Below are 20208 nucleotides of genomic sequence, written 5' to 3'. Positions count from 1 at the left end.
TTTTGTAGGTGTGTGAGGGGGTTACACTAGCTTGCGCATGTTTGTTTAAAAAAAAGCACTGTTTACCAATCCCATTGTTGCAGCCTAATAAAATGAGCAATGCTGGCATTTCAGTGGGTGCATGGAGCAGAAGAAAGGAACATTGTGTACCTGGGATCCAACCCCATATCCCCCAAAAACTTTTTAGAATATTTTTCATGTACCATACAAAAGTGTTCAAACACATTTTCATTTTCATAGACTTATGACACTAATGTTAAGAGATGCATCTGTAAAACACATCCCAAGAAGGATAAACGAGACAAAGGGACAGAAACTGGGACGAGCTGTCAGGGCAGTTTGTGCCAAACTGAACAGCTGTAGTGGATATAATGTTCCACATCATCATCAGGAAGCATAAAGACAAACAGAATAATTAATCATCATGAAAAAATAATAAAGATAAAAGAAACTGGGTTGAGACGACACTGAACCCAGTTTTGTAAATTCAACGTAATTGTTGTTTGTAAATTTAGACAACATGTGAAAATGAAGTATTGCAATGTGTAAAAATACGGCATGCAAACACACGCACACATACACATACACACAAAAACAGACATACAAATACCTCTCTTTTGCTGAAAGTCTGATTTCACTGACGTTGCAACACACTTGTTCTCATTTGTTTTTTCATTAGCAATTCTCATTTGTTCTTTCATTAGCATTTCATCCCTTTCATTCTCTCACTCTCTCAAGTACACACACCACACACACACACAGACACACACTACAACTGAACTTGGCTAAGAGTTGTAAGCTGTTGCGTAACAGATATCACCTGATCCCAAACGTCAAATCAGCACATGGGCTGTTGTAGTTCGCTGCAGGGTAACTTGCGGCTGACCTTCATATTTATGTAGGGTATCTGTTACTCCTGCTCCCTCAAACACATTGACTCACATTGATTACCTGTATATTAATACAATACACATTTGCACTATATCTATATTCCTAAATATTAGTGGAAAACAATATTAAAAAAAATAAGAAGTAGTAATCTTTATATGTTATTTATATATGCAAAGATTAGTACTTACTATTGATACTGTATTCGTCAATACAATTTATATATATATATATATATATATATGAATAAATGACCCTAATATCGCTACCCTGAACTTTCCGCCCTACCCTGTACATTTTTTTTTAACAATTTTAATGATACACAGAATGGGCTGTATTAAGTTAATTTTCACACTAGTCACTAATGATTAATGGGCCTGCTTTTCTTTGGTGAAGTATCTGATGTCAGATGGTATTGACGATGATGCTACTATCCGCTGGTTTTCTAGGTTTGAGTCAGTTAGTCTTGTGCAGAAAATAAGTATTTGAAAAATTCAGTTTGGAAAAGAACTCCTGACAGCAGTAGTCTGTGACAAACATGTTCTAAATCCCAAGGATGTCGTCATTTTTAAAACTTGAGCAGAGGGGGGTCGTTACACCAAGCTTTAGGCTCATTAATGCTCTGCAGCCCAATGATCACATGTTATAGGTTGTTTGACATTCAACGGCTTACCAAATAATTTAATTTACTTTTATTTACTTTTCACGCCCTGAAACCTATCTTCAAATGCATGAAGTCTCACTACCATATTCAGATGTCACAACAGGTTTTTGTATTTGCAGAGTAGGAAAATGCACTTTCCAGTTTCACTTGTCACAGCATGCACATGGCTTCCAAAGACCGCAATTGGAAACATTTTATTTTGTCCGGTGCAAGCAGCCCACTAGACGCAACAACGTTCTCCTTCACATATTCTCCCTCTGAATGATGTTTCAGCGTCTTAGCTATTAGCTCACTCACCTCAAAACTTGCCTGTAAAACATTGTCCCTGTCAGAATGTGGTCTTGTGAAAGCTGCCTGTTGGGTACCCAATGTCCGCCCAAGACAGTTACTTTTTCCAGCACATTTGTCCTTGCAACTCATCCAGTCAGGCTCCATGCTTCCAGCTGTTATGACCCTCGAGATTGGCCTCTTTCATCACTGTAGGTATGTTAAAAAATGTTAGCTTTTTTGCAAGTTCAATATATATGTCCTTTGTTGTTCTTGACAGTCGCCATGATGCTTGGAAGCGATGATTTGTACACCTGACCATGATTTGGACATGCACACAGCTGAAACGGACTGTCTTGAAGGAAATATTTGTGTACTTATTAACTATGTAATGTAATCCTCATTAATCACAAAAACATAAAATTATTATTGTCAGGAGATTGTTTTTTGGTCTTTAAGAATGTGCCCCGCTTTTTATATCCCTCAGAGGCCGGACATTCCCCACCGCTGTACTACACATATGTCACACTATCCACAAATTATTTATCAAGTTTCCAGTTCACTGTACATCTATTGCTACAGCACAGTGAAGAAGTGCTAGAAGTTAATGCTGTATGGCAATCCATGGCAGCCTTATTAGCCATATTGTAAAAAGCTTTAAGATGAAAACATAGGGATTCAGTAAAGCTCACATCTTACTCACTTACTCTGAGAAAACGTTGTATAAGAACTTTACATATTCATCTATTTTAGGGTTTAACATTGGAAAGGAACACTCCCCTCCTTCTTAAGTCAAATGGTTTGTCATCGTGGTTTATGATTGCAAATTTCCAGGAGCTAGTTAAGGATTGACATAGTAAATCTGTTCCCTAACTTATCCTGCCAAGAACAATAAATAGAATATGCCTGTTCCACACATGTAATTGGAAGGAGGTGAAGACAATTAAGGTTTCAAAGGTTAATTCAGAACTTGCTGAAAATCCTGATCACGGAAATAGCTGCGAGTCAATCTCAAGTTCACGTTGTTTTTCTTTGCCAGAGATTCATGGCTGGCTTTGCAAACACACATTCACAAAAAAAGCTACAATTACCCTTATGTGTATCTCTAGTGACTGTCTCACTTTTTCTGTGTATACCTGTAAAACAGTAACAACTATCCAGATCTCAATCGGGTTCTTAATTGGTCTGTGGAAGATACCCGTCCTACTATTGATAAAATGAACATGAACATGCGCAATGTTACCTTTAACTCATCATTGTGTGCTGTGCCAACATCCCTACATTATGCTACCAGTATTTTATCAGACAGTGATTTAATCCTGCCGTTGCATGTTCTTGCATGCTCAGTCTGGCAGTTACATCCAATGGAGTACAGTTTAGGTCCAGATGTGCTGAATTAAATACTCCTGCTTCATCCCAGAATGCCTCTGAGCCTGCACCGGTTCATAAATCAACATGATCTATATCCAAAAAAGACTCTGCAAAAGAGAGACACAGCTTGCTCTTGCTCTTTGCTGCTACCTCTTTCTTGGCCGCTACATCTCTGCTTTTACACAATGACTCAGCAAACATCCTTACAGCCAGAAAACATTCAAGACCATTTTTTTTTTTAATGTTGTGAGGAAAGGGGAGTAAGTCGTGAGCAGAAAAAATAGGCTGGATGGAAGGAGAGCAGAAAATGGGGCTGTAATTTCCATGCAAATTTACCATGTGGTACAAATCTTACACTGAAATTCCTCACATTTTCCAGCTTCATCTTCCCTCTGCAAACTACGGGAAATGGTTTGTTTTGTAATTCTTGCTGAGCTACATCCGAATTAAAAGCACAAGGAAAATGTATCTGATGAGTTAGGCTACTGTTCAAAGCTTTTGAAGCCTGTTTAAATGTCAAACAGAACTGAATGTTTTGGTTGTGTGACCCTAAGGCCAGGAGGAGCGCTCCCTGTGTTACGTGTCTGTGGCGGACACAGAACATCTTGGTTTTCGTTTTGTTGCCGATGACATGTGTATCTCACACTACTTTGCCCTTTGCCATACCAGTGAACCGGAACTCTTACCAAAATGTTACAGACAGTGAAATCAGAACTATAGTATGAGCTGACTGACACTATGCTCCGGTGTTAGAGGGTTTTGTACTCAATAGATAGGAGATACATAGGATTTATTACCTGCTTGTAAAATTGTAGTTCTTAATCTGAAATATACAAAAATAGTAGAATTGTATCTTCAAGACTTTAATATCATGTTGTCAGTAGTAGAATTGACGTCAATACTGGCTTTGACTGCACATTCAGGGCTGTGCTTACACATCATATCAGTGTAGTAGCAGTATTGTCCTGACATAATGATCAAAAGTATGTAAATGTATTTCTCAGTTGGAAATTACTAATTTTACAATTAGTGTTGTGACCTATGACGTCCTTCCCTCACCCAAAAATCTACAGCAGTGGCTACACGAAGATCAATCCTCCCCACTTTGCTCAGGTCCAGCCACCCTCAGGCACATCCTCACTGGTTGCAGAAAAAGTCTCTCCAAAGGTAGGTTAACTAGGTACTCAAATGCCTTGCAGCAACAATATTAACATAGAGAACTGCTATAATTTGCTATCCAACACATATGTCCCTAACATCCGCTGGTGGTCACTGGTGGTAGGCATTCATTTGTAAGGTAGAATATACAAAGGATATTCTCCATCTTGTCCTATGTTCTAAAATATAAAAATTAAGTTAAAAAAGGCATAGAGGTAATGGTGTCTGATCTACTCAGTGGCAAAACAAGTTGGAGTCTTTCCAAAATTAGAGAGAAATCACCCAAAATTCTAGATGTTAGCATCATATACCAAGTTATTTCACGTTATTTTAGATTTAACAGGATAACATAGTTAGACTATGCTCTGTAAAATAAAAAGAGGAGGATGAATGGGGTATTCTATTAGCCACTTCTGTAAAAATCAAAATCTGAAATTATGTCATCGTGTTCATCTCATCAAAGAACTAACACAATAACATTGACTTTCTGTAACTTTAATTATTCCAGATTTAACATGACCTGAATCTGACTTGTTAACTTCAAACACAAAATCATTGACTTGTTCTAAAGGATACAAGGGCGGCAACACATCTTTGCTTTAAATGTTTTTATTGTAAATGTATTTCACATAGTAGAACAAAAGCAAAAATATAACATTTCTTTTGCAACTATTTTTGTGTAGTGTTTACAGGACATAATTTAAAATGACTCATGATTCATGATGCAAAATGCTACACTGCTTTGTGTACCTGTTTCAATCATTCCAGTCAAGACACCATTAGATAAAATGTTGATTCATGGATTCAGCATGAAATCTTTCATGGGTCATTTTAACAATGCATCGTGTAAACACTAGACAGAACTTATGTTGCTACAATCTCTCACTATATATTTGAATTATCATGTTATGTACACTTTCTTTACATATTTTTTAAAAATCTTTCATAATCGCTGAAATCACTAGAAGAATATTTCTGTTCTCTTTTCAGATGCATATACATTATTTACATACATTCATGGGCTCACATATGGCTCCCATTCAGAAAAGTGTTTCTTCTGATTGTGTGGAAGGAATGCCTGCCAGAGTTAATACACTTCCTCCACACAGCGTCACATGCTGCAGACCCAACAACACTCAAAAAAGGTTATAGGTTTTGGCACATCAAATATTTCCAGGAAAATTTCTTTTTCACATCCCTTCTTCGAGCCATTTCAATACTGACTGACGCCAACCGATCCTGGTGGCACAGTGAACCATCTCGGTGCAGCAGTTCGTGTCCCTTCAGTCACTCGTTTGGTTTAATTCAGCTGAGATGCAGATACATATACACGTAATAGCACAACAATAAGCAAAACACTCACGGTTCCCTTACAGTACAGGACAAAGGCAAGAGATTTGATTTGCTTGACAAGAACAATTTTCAGTTTTCTGATAACCTTTGAGAAAATTGCAATAAGTCACAGAAGGTAAGAGCAAAGAGAATTAACGAAGGGAACCTTTACATTTGTCCTTTTTGGAAAGAAATAGGTGGGGAGGGGGGAACCTGATATTTGTGAGAGAACAGGTTTCAGTGGCAGCGAGTAGAGCTGCTGATCCCCTCTGAGATACAACAGGTGCAAAATATTCCACCTAATAGGACCACTCTGTATCACCTTTGCAAGAGAAATTGAAAATTCCTTTCTTTTAAATGAAACGTTTCATTCATAAGAAATTAAACAATCCTGCACGTTTAATTACAGCCTCTCTCTGTCCAGGGTGACCAGTAGTCTATGGTGGCTTTTGTTAGCTCATGTGAGCATATGTGTTGACTCTGATTCTTTGTACAATTTATGTTGTCCTATTGCTAGGACATCTTAAGGCTCATTTGTGCTTCCTTTACATATGAAAATAGATAACGTCCATTTAAAACAATGTCCACATACTTCCATGCATCCTTTGCATTAAATCCATTTGAGGGCAGCACTTATTCAGTTGTTTCTGACAACAACAAAGGGGGCGATAGAGGCGGAGGAAAAAGCAGACGCATCACTTTAGACAGCAGTTTAATATTTCTGACAAACTTCAAATCATAGATCAAGCATAAAAACTACTCTAAAAATGTATTTCTATGCGTCTCTCTCTTTAACTATTGGGGACACTTGTTTCAGTGGTACTTCACCGCTACATCCCAATCAGTGAGCTTTCAGAAAGCGTGCACTCAAATGGACAAAGTTCACTCAGAAAACAGAGAGAAGACTGCGCACAACCACATTTAACGCGGAGCCTTTAGTTTTGGTTTAATGCTTGTATTTAGTGGTGGTGGGTTGATTTTTTCATTTGAAATTTAATGGAAGAGGTCTGGTCTCAACAAATGGTCAACAAGTTCAGGATAAAAGCATTTAAATTGAATAAGAAAAGGTTTAATTTAATTTAATATGAAAAATATATGACATTTTTCTGTGTGAAGAAGAGGGAGAAATCAGATTTTCCGTTTGTCTTTTAGCTGAATTAACCATGCAGCATTATTTTACATATTTTTAACAACAGTGATCAAGGTGAAATAAAGTAATGACTACATGATTTGTCTTAACCTAAAAGAAGAAAACTAGAAAATAAAGGTTGTGATTTATCATGAGTTGAAAACAGAGAAGCAGACGTGCTTCTATAAATACTTGTGTCGAACTTGGCTTGGAATATTTTTGCAGAAAATCATGGGATGTAGCTGCAAACCTCACGCTGTTTGATCCCCCCAAAAAAGGGCCATAAAAATGTCAACTATTCTGATAGACAGTCGTGTTTAACTAAATGAGAACCAAAAAAAACATTTGCTCTATGTTATTGAAGTCAGACCACAAAACAACTACTCTAAATACTGAAAAAACTCACTCACCAGTGCAAATTAGACATTATAATGATCTTTGTTGGTGGGAGCAGTAATTCAACATGAGCTTTGTTCTTGTGTATTAACAACACTGTTGTTTTCCTGTAACGAGACCCAAAGGCTACAAAGACACAGAATGAAAGATGAAGGAATGTCGAGGCGTCATTTAGTCTGCCATCTATCGAGAAATAACCCGCCTCATAGATCATAAAGCGTCTTGATAGGTTCTTATCGCTGGTGAGGCATTAAAGTTTAAACCAGACTTTTTAACTAATATTACTTTAAAACAATGGTTGGCTCCAGAAAAGGGAAAAACGGAGGGGTTTAAATAGTAGCACACTCCCCCGTCTCACAACCTTTACCGATATAAGGCTTTAGGCTCGAGCATCAGTAATAACACACATTTCAGAGTGTCAAATTCCTCTGAATGGTTTTCTTCAAATTGGATTAACTACAGGATTCGAGTGAGACAAATAAATGTTGTATATACAAGAAGCTTATTCCACCTGTGAGGGTGTTAGGTCAAGTAACAGTTTTCTGCTTTAGTTTAGGTTTTACAGTCTTTTCCTCACCACCCAATAAATTATCACAGTACCATGAATGTACGTCACACGCACATATTCGAACATAAACACACATGAGCTTTAAGAGTCCAGCACAGACTTCCTTAAAGGGCATTTGGACTTTCACCCCCTCCTCTGTCTCTACCCTCTCGTGCTCTCTCTCTTTCACGCACAAACACACACACAAACACACACACACACACACACGCCACCTGCCCCCTGCTTTGCGTCAGTCTTTTTGAGTGGGTCAGGGGGGTCAGTTTGCAGAGCGTCCTGTCCTACTGCTTCGTGGAAAGCGGTGGACTTTGAGGTGTTTCGACAGGTGATCGCTGCGGGCAAACTTCTTCTCGCACACGATGCACTGGTACGGCTTCACCCCCGAATGGGAGCGCCGGTGTCGGGACAGCTCGTCGGACCGGGAGAACCTGTCAGGAGGAAACCCAGGGGCTTTAATTAATGACTCACTACTCAGAACTGGTGTTATATTGAATAATCACAGTAAGCAAAGCAAATCAGTGATACTTCACAAAGGAAAATACGTTTTCAGTTTCAAATCCTCCACTTCTGAACATTAATGAACCAATAATTATCTTTGTGGTGTTTCCTATATTTGAACAAAATATTATATTCGTGCTTCAACCTGCAAACTGACATGGAAGCCATGTCAAGCTGTTTTATATGAGGGTAATTGGAGAGGTGTACGTGTTTTGCCCTTTGTCTCTGTGAAGTTAAAGCAGCGTCCCGTATTTAGCTCCACACATAGGCACCGCAAATCTGAGCCCAGTCTATTCCTGGCCTGCTCTGCTCTGAGTCTCTATGGGCTGTGTCCAGCTTGGATATCATGACAGTGAAGGGTTAAGTAGATGATAGACCACAGGGCCTGTTGTATGTGTACGTGTGTGCGCACGTGTCTTTGTGTATATCTCTGTAAAGCTGTTAAAATCAGATTAATCTGTATCACGGATTGATTTCCGGGCGCATTTCCAGTAGCAGCGGCGGCGGCGGCAGGCTGAAGGCACGAAGGAGATAATTTACTGAGATGTGAAGACGTCACTCACAGTTATGTCAAACCATTTCCACTCCAGACACGGATTACACAACTGGCCTATTCATCATTTTAATGGCCTGGTAATAAAAGGAAGATAACCGACACGGCTTATACAGATAAGCTGTGGAATGTAAAAGGCCAAGAACAAAATACAAACACTAAGTCCTTCATTCAGACTCATCTGCTTCTAGAGTAGAGACACATTTGGCTGCTAAATGTGTGTTGTTCTGACATAAGTTCATAAGGGTACGCGCAGGAAAACTGACCAAAACATTACAAGATGCAAAAAGATGTAAAAACAAAAAAAAGGCCAGACTAGAGTTCACACAAAAATGATCCCCAAAAACGTTCTGCTGACCCTAACAAAAGTCGGCATCTGTCAAAATAATGGAAAGAGGAACATGTGGAGATAAACGCAGGAGCAGCTCACGACCCAGGGTCGTGGGGCTGGTGCTGCTACAGCTTGTGCATGCGCCAAAGGAAGTGACAGGATGAGTGCATCATCACTCTGTGCTCAGGATCAACCGGAGCCTGATAAAACAAAATATGCAACTGTTCAAACACTTGGTGTGGACTGTAGATTGCTGCTGTTGACAGGGAGGGCACGGTCACGCGCGAGTACTTCAGCAGTGAACTTTCATCTTGCGGTCACTTCCAACCTATCGGAGCGAGGAGGCGAATAAAACAATCACTTTGTGTGGCGAGGCAAATCTCAGCTTGGCTTAACGTGCGGTGAACTTTGACCTGCGTGATTCGCTTCACGTTCGCGCATGTGTGACCTGCTGTCGTGCACTGCTAAAAGGACTGCTGCCTCAAGGATGCTGCACTGCTCCAGTCTCTGTAATCACATTTTCTACATACAAGCTGCTCCTACGTCCCATCATTTGCTCTGCCGAGAAGGTGATCGGCTGCAAACCCGCCTTCCATCCAGGACCTGTACTCCTCCTGGAGTCTGAAGCGTGCAGATAAGATTGTGGCCGTCCCCTCTCACCTCTCACAAACTCTTTAGCTGCTTCCAGACATGCAATGAACTCTGGAGATCCTCTTTAGACACAAATGTCCGGGTGAGAGCCTCCGGAGTTACTGCCTATAGAGAATTTGGTGTTGTAACCGCATCTGATCAGAGAACCCCTGGCTGCATTGTGAATGTGTGAAAGGAAAACTGCAAACAAGTAGATTAATTGTATTTGTAAACTTACTTGCCAATAAAACCTAATGGAGATATGGTTCAGTGCATTTTAACACTTCTCCACTTCTACTACAGGTGACAAAATAAGTGTGCGTTGCCTTTTAATCAAACCTTAATTAAGGGATTGTAGAAACACCAAGAGGCACGGTATTATTAGGAAATGAATCAGAGACCTCATCAGTCTCTTTATGTTGGACTTTATGTGACAGCAAATTTGTTCCTCGAGGTAATCACACTGTGAGGCTGTATCTGCTTCAAGCTGCTGCATGATACATGCGATGTGCATGCCAATTCTTATGACTCCAACTGGGCCTGAGCACAACTACAACATAATGTACCGGAGAGGATCTTTCAACAGAAACAAATTAAAATATGCAACCTGGTATGTTCTTCCAATCCACTTATTACCGGAGAGGTGCGATCATGTGCCAGTTCTCGTTAACAGCCTCGCCATCAGCCTCCCTAAACTCGCTGCAGCTCACCCCCCGTTTCTCTTTACCTCCCACTCCTCTTCCAACCTCTGTGACTTCCCTCTGCTCTGTTCCAGCGAGGGCCGGTGGGGAGAGGTCACTAAGTTCTTAACGTGGAGGGTTGGGGGCGCTTGTGTTGATCACACGAGTGTGTGTGTGTTTTTCACATGAGGACTGTGGGTTTCTGCACTTAAAGTCCTCCAGGCGGTTTGGCGTGGCTGCGGTACCACACATACTACAGTCTACACACGAGCGTGGGGCCTGTGGGAAACACATATATGCAGGTTTTGTTCTAGCTTGTCCCTACAGTCTGCTCAGCAGCCAACGGAGAACTGGGAAAACAGCCTGGAAGGTGTGGCGACAGGGTGGTTGCACACCTGGAAAATTACAGTAACAGAGATTTATTTTTCCTGTCGGCTCAAAGCACTTTGTGTCACCTGTCACTGTGTTTATAAAGGACTTAATTTCAACTGTGTATGTATTCACAGAAAGATCACATTAATGCATGTCTGCACTAATCCGTGACAGAAGTTTGCCTCATGCATGCAAAGCTACATGCAGCATGAATACATATTCGACTGGTTTCCCTTTCTTTTTTTTTTACAAGAGGAACCAGATTCTTTCTAGCTCCACAGAGACTGTTTTCTTTATTCTTTCAATTTCACTGACCTTCCTGAAGAGGTCCGAAATCGAGAGGATGGTGATTTCCCTGATGGCTCAATAATACAGTTTAAATATTGCACAGGTAAATGGTCCCTATTACTCTCTCTCTCTCTCGCGCTCTCGCGCTCTCTCTCTCTCTCTCTCTCTGTCAGTGTCAGTAGCTAAAGGTAAATCAAACTGTGGCAGCTCTGTCACCACTTAACAACACTGTTTTGTTCAAATGAATATATCAGCTGACAAGTACAACAAGCCACTGCCCTGACAACAGACGTCGGGTGTCTTTACAGTAAACTGTTTGGGTTGGAGCCCTGTCGTCCCATACAAACCCCCATGCAGGTCTAACACACTGCATGCTTGTGTGTGTGTTTGTGTGTGTGTGTGTGTGTGTGTGTGTGTGTGTGTCTGACTTACTTTAACTGTTTACATGTGGCTTTGTATATGTGTCTGTACATCATCCGACCATCACCAGAAAAAATACAGTTAGAGAAAAAGAAAGGGATAAAAGCAGAAGATGCTTTGAAGAAAAGGCCGGAAAACGGTTTGGCTTAGAAGGAGATATAACTTTCACTGAGTTATGTGTTGAGTAGAATTCCAGCCAATGAAAGACGCTCCTCATGACTTCAGAGTAGCCAACACATGCATCTAAGGTTACCGAGGGTGAGGGGTGCTCAGCTCACCTCCCTTTCCTGGCCCAGAGGGAGAGGAACAAGGAAAGGGCAACTTTATATGTACTTTACTGCTGCTCTCATGTAAAGATTATAGAGGTGAAGCTTTGAGAGGAGTTGGAGTATTATGTTTCAAGGTCAGCTGAAGAAATGCACGTCCCTCTGTGCATTTCATCATAAATGACTAATGCACCCTTTTCAAAAGTGCAAATATACATCATGATTTTTAGAATAAAACAAATCTGTCTTCCTGAAATACTTGAAATACGCTTTTATGTTATATGTTTTTGTAATGACAGTAGGAATGCAATGGGTGTGTGAAAGAACAGACAAATCTGAGGTATAGTTTCCCATAAATATAGTATGGTTAAGATATAGAGGCCTAAGAACCTACATTGGTAGTTTCTAATCTAGCGTTGACGGATCTAAGGACAAATCATCATATGCACTGCATGAGACTTGCGTGGCACAAGCATGAACTACTGTTGACTACGACTGAATGTATTGACTCATGAAAGCATTTTGTGAAAACACAGCAGCGGATATAGACAGGGGATCAGGTAACTCGTCAGTTTTTTTCCTCAGTTGATATCTATTAGTAGCCATTACGATACAGTTACTACTGCAGAGTGTATTGCATTTCATCATTTAGATATTTTCATGGGTAAAGCTAAATGACATCTGCGATCAGCAAGATATATTTTTTTCATCTCAGATTTATGGATCCACATGTCATCTAAAATTACACAGATACACTGCATTAAAATGATACTGCATCCTCAGTGACAGGATTCTTGAAGATAGAGAATATCTGACAAGCGTAGCTCTGGTGCTGAATATGGTCATTTCAGACTTTTACCAATGAATAAATAAAAGACACATATAAAATCAGACACAGCTCTCCACAGTTTGCTGGAAGATGCAGCTTCCTATTAATTCATATTCATACTGTATACAGTGATTCATTTTAATCAGTATAGTTTTCTACAATTTGTGACTCCTAAGAGTTCAAGGATTTTCAGTAAAAATATTTTAAGGATGCAATGAGCTCATTTAAATTTTCCTTTTTGCTGCATCACTGAGAGATTAATAAGATGATTGAGACTAGTCACATGTCTCTGAAGTTAGGAGAAAGTTAGCTTAGCTTAGCATAAAGACACAAGGTGAAAACAGCAAGCCCTGGCTCTGACCAAAGATTTAAAATCGACCCACCACTACCTCCTCTAAACCTCACTTTTAAACACATTTTATAGGATTTGTTGAAGCAGTGCACATACAAAAAGAGTAAAAAGAGAGTTGTGTTTCTTTAACATGGAGTTAGGTGCTTAAACACTTCCTGGGCAAGGTGACTTGGAATCGATATTTTCCCAGATTCACTGCAGGATAATATATTAGAGTATTTCCAGACATGTGGCACTATTCCTTAAAGTTCAATGCAAGTGTAGTATGCACTATACACTATAATAGTGTATGTTGCTCTCAGGAAGTACCCTGATCACTGACCTACCTGACCACTACCACCTGAACTTAACATGTTTCTAACTTCACACTAAAATCAATCCTTACCATGATTAAACCTTGACCGCTTGCCCTGCCTTAACCTTGCCTCTGTGTGGACACAAACTATAGCTCCCTTGGGCAAAACCCGCATGCATAGAGGTGTAATCCATTGACCAACATGATAAAAGTTGTCATTTTTGATAGAACAGTTCAAATTAAGGTTTTTCTTACTTGGATGAAGGTAAATATAAAAGAAGACAAAAAAGGCACTTGTGTTGTTAGTGTTAGTCTTTTAAAATGTGTCATGGAACAAAAAGGAATTCTGGGTGCTCTGAAGTGAAAATTTATAACTGGATTTTGCACTAATCCAGTGTATCTCTACTGTGGCTGCAGACAGTGAGCAAACAAGTGGAATAACTAACAGGGTACAAAGTCTGAAAGCAACTTCAAAAGGAGCTCTATCTAATCTACAACTTTACCATGGTACGAAAACACAAAGATAATGAGACACACAGCCTGTGTGTATGAGAGAACAAGTTCTAGCCATCTCAACTACTTAAATATTACTTTCCTGAATATGGGCTGTTTCCTTTCCTCTATCAACTAAACTAGGCCTTGTGAATCCTTTATTGATCCTTTATGCTCTAATGAATCTGCTCTACTCTTCTGCTAAAGAACAATATCAAAACAAACTGGTGCCAATCAAAGGCACTCGCTGTGAATGAAGTTAAAGACTTGGAACCAGTTTCCGTTTTGGTAAAAAGGATGACAACCTTGCGGAATGTTTTAGCCTAAAAAGCACAGTGTCATTGCAAGATCTTAAATGAAGCGCCAGGCTGTTCGAAGCTGTAATGACCCCTCGCAATACAAATCATGGTTCTTTATATGACAAACTAATGTGCAGCACTCTGTATATGACTGTAAAGTCTAGGCACATCGGGGACAATCAATTATCATCTTCTGTTTTCAAGTGTCTGTAAGTGTGTCCACAGCGGAAGTTGCTCTAAAGTTCAAATAAACATATAGAACAGTTCACGCTGAAGAGGCATTCAATATAATCGCACCACAACCTTTCATCTTCATCCCCTCATCCAAACTTTGAACAGAAAAAAAAATGAAATGTAACTACGTCCTAATTTGCGCAAGTCTGAAGAAATTAAGAATGGTCTAATATACTCTAGTTTAATTTGATCTAAAATTAGGACACTTTCTCACCTCCATCCACAGCCAGGCCACGTGCAGGCGAAGGGCTTCTCCCCCGTGTGCCTCCTCAGGTGAGCTTTCAGATGGCTGCTTTTGGTGTACATCTTGTTACAGCCAGGAAAAGAACACTTGTGCATTTTAATTAGGTCTGCTACAGCACTCTTCTGGTACCTCTGACCTCCAACAAGGACCCCTGCAGCCGAGCCCCCCAGCCCACCTTCTCCAAGGCCATTGGGTTTAGCTGCAATGGGCACTGGCGCAATCCGGACAAATTTGGATGAAGTAGCGCTTCCGGTTTTACTTGAGCTACTCATGTTCGTTGGGGAAACAAGCTGAGGCACCAAAGCAAAGGTCTGTCCCTGGATGTTCACCAGGAGCTGCGTAATTTTGATATCCGATGGGGCCTGAGTTGGCTGGGACTGGGTTTTCTGTGGTTGGGTTTGCTGGGTGACGGCATCTGATATGACACTGGGGTTGGGTTCTTGTTTAATCTGTATGGGCTGGATTTGTAGGATGACAGGCACACTGGAGGCACTGGTATCTTCTGATGAGGAGGGCAATGATTCATGGTCCTCCTGTTTGATCCCATCTACTTGACTACTAGAATAAGTATAACTACTAATGCAAGTAGCATCCACAGTTGATGGTGAGCTGTCCATGTCAGACGCACATGGTGAATGTTTGGTCTTTGTGTCAACAGGAACAGTCTGATCTGAGTTCTGAAACATTGATAGAATTTCTCCCGCTAATGTCCTTGAACGTTTTGCTTCAGCGTCCTCTGATGTTGGTGACATTGCCTCATCACCCCCCTCCTCCTCTTTCTCCATTGCCACCATCATGTTTTCCTCGAGGAACTCCTCAATCTCCTCCAGAGTGGGCTGAAAAAGGAGCGCCGCAGGATCCTGCAGCTCATCAAGGAAGACGGGGAACTCGTAACAGTCCTCCTTGGCCTGCTGCTGGAGGAGACTCAGCCGCTGCTCCCTCTTGGACTCCCAAGCCAGGCCCATGGGTAAAAGGGGGGGAGTGAGAGATGAAAAGGAAGAGAGAGGTGGAGAGGACACATATATGGAGGACGAAAGAGGGGAATTGAGAGAGCTGCTGTGGCTGGCATTTTGGTTTAATGAGGTGCTAAGGGAGTTCTGTGAGAGCAGGAGGTCCAGCAGGCTTTCCTGACTCTCTCCTCCAGATGAAGAGCTGGAGCTCCCACTGCTTCTGCTGCTCCTGCTATCGGAGCTCGAGCCGAAAGCACGCCGCAAGGCTGGCGATGAGGACTCGGGGCTGGAGCAGAGGGAGGATCCAGGGCTGGAGGAGTCGCTGAGGTCATCCTCTGAGAGACGAGATGAGGAAGAGACCATCAACCCTTGGTAAGGATGGTGGTGGCGATGGTAAATGCATGCATCAGTTACCATGATGTCCGGCGACACGCCACCATTGGCGTGGCGACAGAGGCACTTGTAGTCAGAGCCCAGAGAGCCAGTATAATACAGGAAGGTCTCGTCACCAAGCGGCAAGTGATCCACCATTCCTGTTCGGATGGGTGGCAGCTGACTCTGGTCTGCTCTGAAGATCAAGCTGTTTTTGCTGGAGATCCACTGAATGTTGATGAAAATGTCTTTCCTGCAAAATAAATATTATTGTGTTTATCATTTATTACAACGAAATAAATTATCTTTAACTGCATTGCAGGGAAAACCACATGTCCATCAGGTGGCAGCTACTCTGACTGAGATAATATATTTATGTATATTTCAATCCAAAGTTATTTTAGATTTAACAGGTTTGTGTTCTGCATTAATACACAGTGACACTGGCAGGCTGTCTTTAACTGTGAGATTAATGTCTCTCGAGTTCCTCAAGTTTCTATGAACATGAAAATAAAGGCCCCCTTAGTGACTTTCAACTACCTGCTGCTTTTGCAAAAGAGCTGCAGCTGATGGCACTTCAAAAGGAAAGTCCACCACGTGTGAAGGAATTTGAAAACTGTGAGTGTCTGTGAGTGTGTGTGTGTGAGTGTGTGTGTGTTTGTGTGTTGACGGTGCAGCTGCTGGATCAGTCTTCAAGCTGACCATGTGGAATCAAGGCTTCCCACTTCTCCCCACTGAAACCACATGTTTCATGCTGTCATTTAATATGGTCTTCCTATTAATTTCCCTCCTCTAGTCCATATATCAGCTTCATCTGAATGAAAAATTAAAAACTTTCAGTTGCATAGATACATGCAGTACATAGTGATACACTCTCAGGGGTTAGAATAAAGATACAACCTTAAAACACCCTTCAGAGTATCAAGAGGCACAGTTAGCACGCAAAGGGTTCTGTCAGTCAGTCAGTGGAAGATCAGCAGATTTCACCAGGATGATGACTGAAGGATTTAGTGTCTATTTTTATCCATAAACAATCCACAAACAATGCACCACGTTCACACTGACCTGGATTATAAACAATGCTTGACGCAATCAAACGGCCTCAAATGCAGGGAACAATAAACATGACAATAATATAATCTCCTTTAAAACCTTAAAAAGGCCACATGTGTTTTGCAAGCTAAAGATGACAGAGTGGATGAAAACAAAATGAGTGTGCGCCCTCTTGTGTAATGTTAGGAAGCAGGTCTTTCCTAAGTGAGGTCCGGGGGCCGGAAAAGGACTCCATCTGGTTTTAAAAATATATTTATTCTGTTACCGCTTCAATTACTCAAAGGTTTGTTTAATTCAATATATAATCGGTAACTTTAAAGGTTCATTACATGTCTGTGTGCTGCTGCTACAAAAATACAGTGAAATACCGATCTAACGTCAACAATCTGATATGGTATCTAACGTGATAACACCACATGACATGGAGGGTCTGGGATCAGCTGCTGCTGGATTCCTGATGAGAGGAAAATAGTTTGTGTATACTTTGGCTTGACCAGGTGTTAAGTCATTTGCCCTGAAGTAACCCTGAAACACCAGCAGCAACGCTCTGACAGCAGTGAGATGCGCTCCTGCTTTTCGACAAGCGATTACACATGGCCAGCTGTGACATCAGGTCAAATCCCAAAGAATAAAAATGTCAAGTATAGGTATAAGTTTCACATGAGGTGGATATGAAGTTAGCCCTGCCACATATATGATATGCGCCCCCGAGGGTTTATTTTTCCAGAGGGACGCAGCGTCGTGTTCTGAGAACCGCCGCGCTGTGCCATGCGTCTCCACAGTGCTCCACAAATACAGACAGAAAACACGCACTCAGGCTACGGTTCGATCAAACCACCTTCATCTGCTCTTACCTGTGCATGTGAGGAATCCAAAATCGCGCTCCTCTGCGCACAGAGCTCCTCTCTGGAAAGTAGCTGTCAGTGCGTAACAGTGCGTAATGGCTCTAACACCGCCTGACACGGTCTCTGCATAACTATGTCTCCAAACACACACAGACACGCACTCTCCCTCTCTCTCTCACTCACGCTCTCTCTCACTCTCTCTCTAACACACACAAACGCTATCACTCTCCCTCTCTCCAGACGACTGGTGGTTCGCTTAAACGTCACATGATCGGAGCTGGCTACATTAAACCAGTCAAATTAGGGGGTCGGCTCATGAAGGCTCGCCTGCTCGGCCCGGCGCCATTGGTTTACGGTGAAGGGAGGCCGGCCTCAGGGTATGGCGTCAATGGAAAGAAGGAGAGAGAGTGTGTCTGTACGTTTTGTGAAAGAAGGAGGTAGGATGTGTACTACTGAGACCTGATCATAAAGCCACCTTCATACCCCTGTAATAACAACAGATGACGTGTGGTTTGTGTGGACACTCAGTAACATTTTACTACTTGAATACCAGTGAATAATATGACCTTTAAGGCTTCCAGTGAGTGTGTCGTTGTGTTGATTATTGGTTCAACGTCTCTCTAATAAATATAATAATCAGCACGGCTTACAGTGCAGTTTCATTCCCTCCATAGGAATGAGTAGTTTCCATTGAATGTACTACAGAAATCTACTTTATTGAATACTTATCATACCAGTGCAGTGCCTGTTCTAAACCAGTTTCTTTCATGAGTGTTCTGCTCTCTTGTCCTTTGTTAAAGATCCAGAGGTACCTCAGAATTATTCCTTGTAATTAGTGAGTCATCCTCAAACAGTTTTACAATAAACTGTGACAATGACTGTGACAATTTTTTGTGTTGGATGTTGTGTGCAAAGTTTTTATAAACAGTCTATGGTGCAGAGTGAAGTAAGAACACTTTGTGTCGATTCTACCTGCTTTATCTGCACTGTTTTTCATTCAATTAAACATTATTTGCTTTATTACTCTTCAAGTATGGGGTTCATATGTACGTTTGAAGGATTTCCTAAACTGGTGTTATTTTGTTATATGCTTGATATAAAGCATTGCAGCAAGGCTCTTACTTTCAAGACAAATCGCCAAACAGGAAATGTTTGTATTTTTTAATGTTCTGGCAATTTACAATAGACACGCCAAGTGTGGAGCTGCTAAGATAGAGGGTTCTCGAGATATGTGTAAAATGGTGTCTTTATATTATGATATTCAAACAGAAACCTAAGAAGATTATATCCCTGAAGAAAACAGAAGAACACAAACATCGACATTTTGCTTTCGTGAGAGACTCTTATACCATTCGAGCACACCAAGCTTTTATTGCATGTTACAGATAACCATTGCTAAATAAGTGGCTGAGTGACTAAGTGGATGACTGATTCCATTCACTAGGTAAGTGAGTGTGTTTACATGCTGCTTAATAACATCAGTATTAGAAGTTTTGCTTTCATTCCAGCACAGCAGACCTCGTATAAACACCTCCGCCTGGGCTGAAGTAACTTCACTGGCTCCAGCCTAATTTGATTTGCCCACGTATAGGTCTGATTACCTCTCAGTGTGCTTGGATAAATGATCTACCTTCAGCTTGCTTGTAAACATCAAGAGTGTTTCATTGTTTAGTTGTGTACAGCACAGATACAGTGGCTAATATGTTGCGTTGGTACACAATGTTGCATATGTTTTATATGACAGACTACTGCTACTACTGCTCACTGCTGCTGTGCTGTGATACTATTACCAGTGCGTCTGTTAGTACTGAAACTTAAGTGTTAGCAGGGATAGTTGTAGCAGTAGTATTCATGGTACTTGTTACTTTACATAAGGCCTGCTAGCAGGCACATTTAGTAATAGTTGAAGTGTCGTATTGAAACAATATAAGCAGTATTTGTACTTGCCTAATAGTAGTAGTATATAACGTTTTAGAAATAATGTTGTAATTGTATTGTATTTGTATATATCATTAGGCCTACTAGCAGGCATAGTTGTAGTAATAATAATTGTAATAGTAGCTTTCCTTTGTACTTATGGTTTTATAACATTACATTTAATGATTTTTTGCTGTATGGTACATTCTGTAGCAATTACAAATACTGCTACCACAGTTTCAGTATGACACCATACTATGCTCCTGTTGCTCTCACTACAAGTACAGTACAAATGCCACAAGTACCTTGCATACTGAAACTACTTACTATTACTGCTACAACTATATATCTGCAACTGTTATTAAGACAACCATTTTGTTAATGGCTGACTGCTACTGTTAAAGTGTCCAGCACCAAGCCTACTGGCAGGTATAGTTGTAGGTGTAATATCAAAACATCAATAGTAGTATTTGTATTTCTCTAGCAGAAGCATACATATTTTTAGCAAAAATAGTTGT

General features: G+C 40.8%; 1 protein-coding gene across 1 annotated transcript; it reads right to left on the bottom strand.

Moving 5' to 3' along the window:
* Positions 1–4941: 4941 nt before the first annotated feature.
* Positions 4942–18044, bottom strand: LOC133956238 (Krueppel-like factor 15). The gene is made up of 3 exons (XM_062391133.1): positions 17783–18044; positions 14524–16128; positions 4942–8198 (listed from the first exon to the last, which is right to left on the bottom strand). Exons 1-3 carry the CDS (start codon positions 17788–17790, stop codon positions 8030–8032), a joined length of 1782 nt encoding a protein of 593 aa, XP_062247117.1. The 5' UTR covers positions 17791–18044; the 3' UTR covers positions 4942–8029.
* Positions 18045–20208: the final 2164 nt, after the last annotated feature.

The sequence above is a fragment of the Platichthys flesus genome, chromosome 7, assembly GCF_949316205.1.
Source record: "Platichthys flesus chromosome 7, fPlaFle2.1, whole genome shotgun sequence".
Classification (NCBI taxonomy): Eukaryota; Metazoa; Chordata; class Actinopteri; order Pleuronectiformes; family Pleuronectidae; genus Platichthys; species Platichthys flesus.
The sequence above is the reverse complement of the archived record's forward strand: the minus strand, read 5'-3'. Positions and strand labels throughout refer to the sequence as shown.

What these genes read in the sequence shown, in the direction of transcription:
- LOC133956238 (XM_062391133.1), bottom strand. An exon ending in TGGCCTGGCTGTGGATGGAG is followed by an intron (nt 8,199 to 14,523) that starts GTGAGAAAGTGT and finishes TCCTCCTGACAG; the next exon opens with GTTCTCCCGGTCCGACGAGC.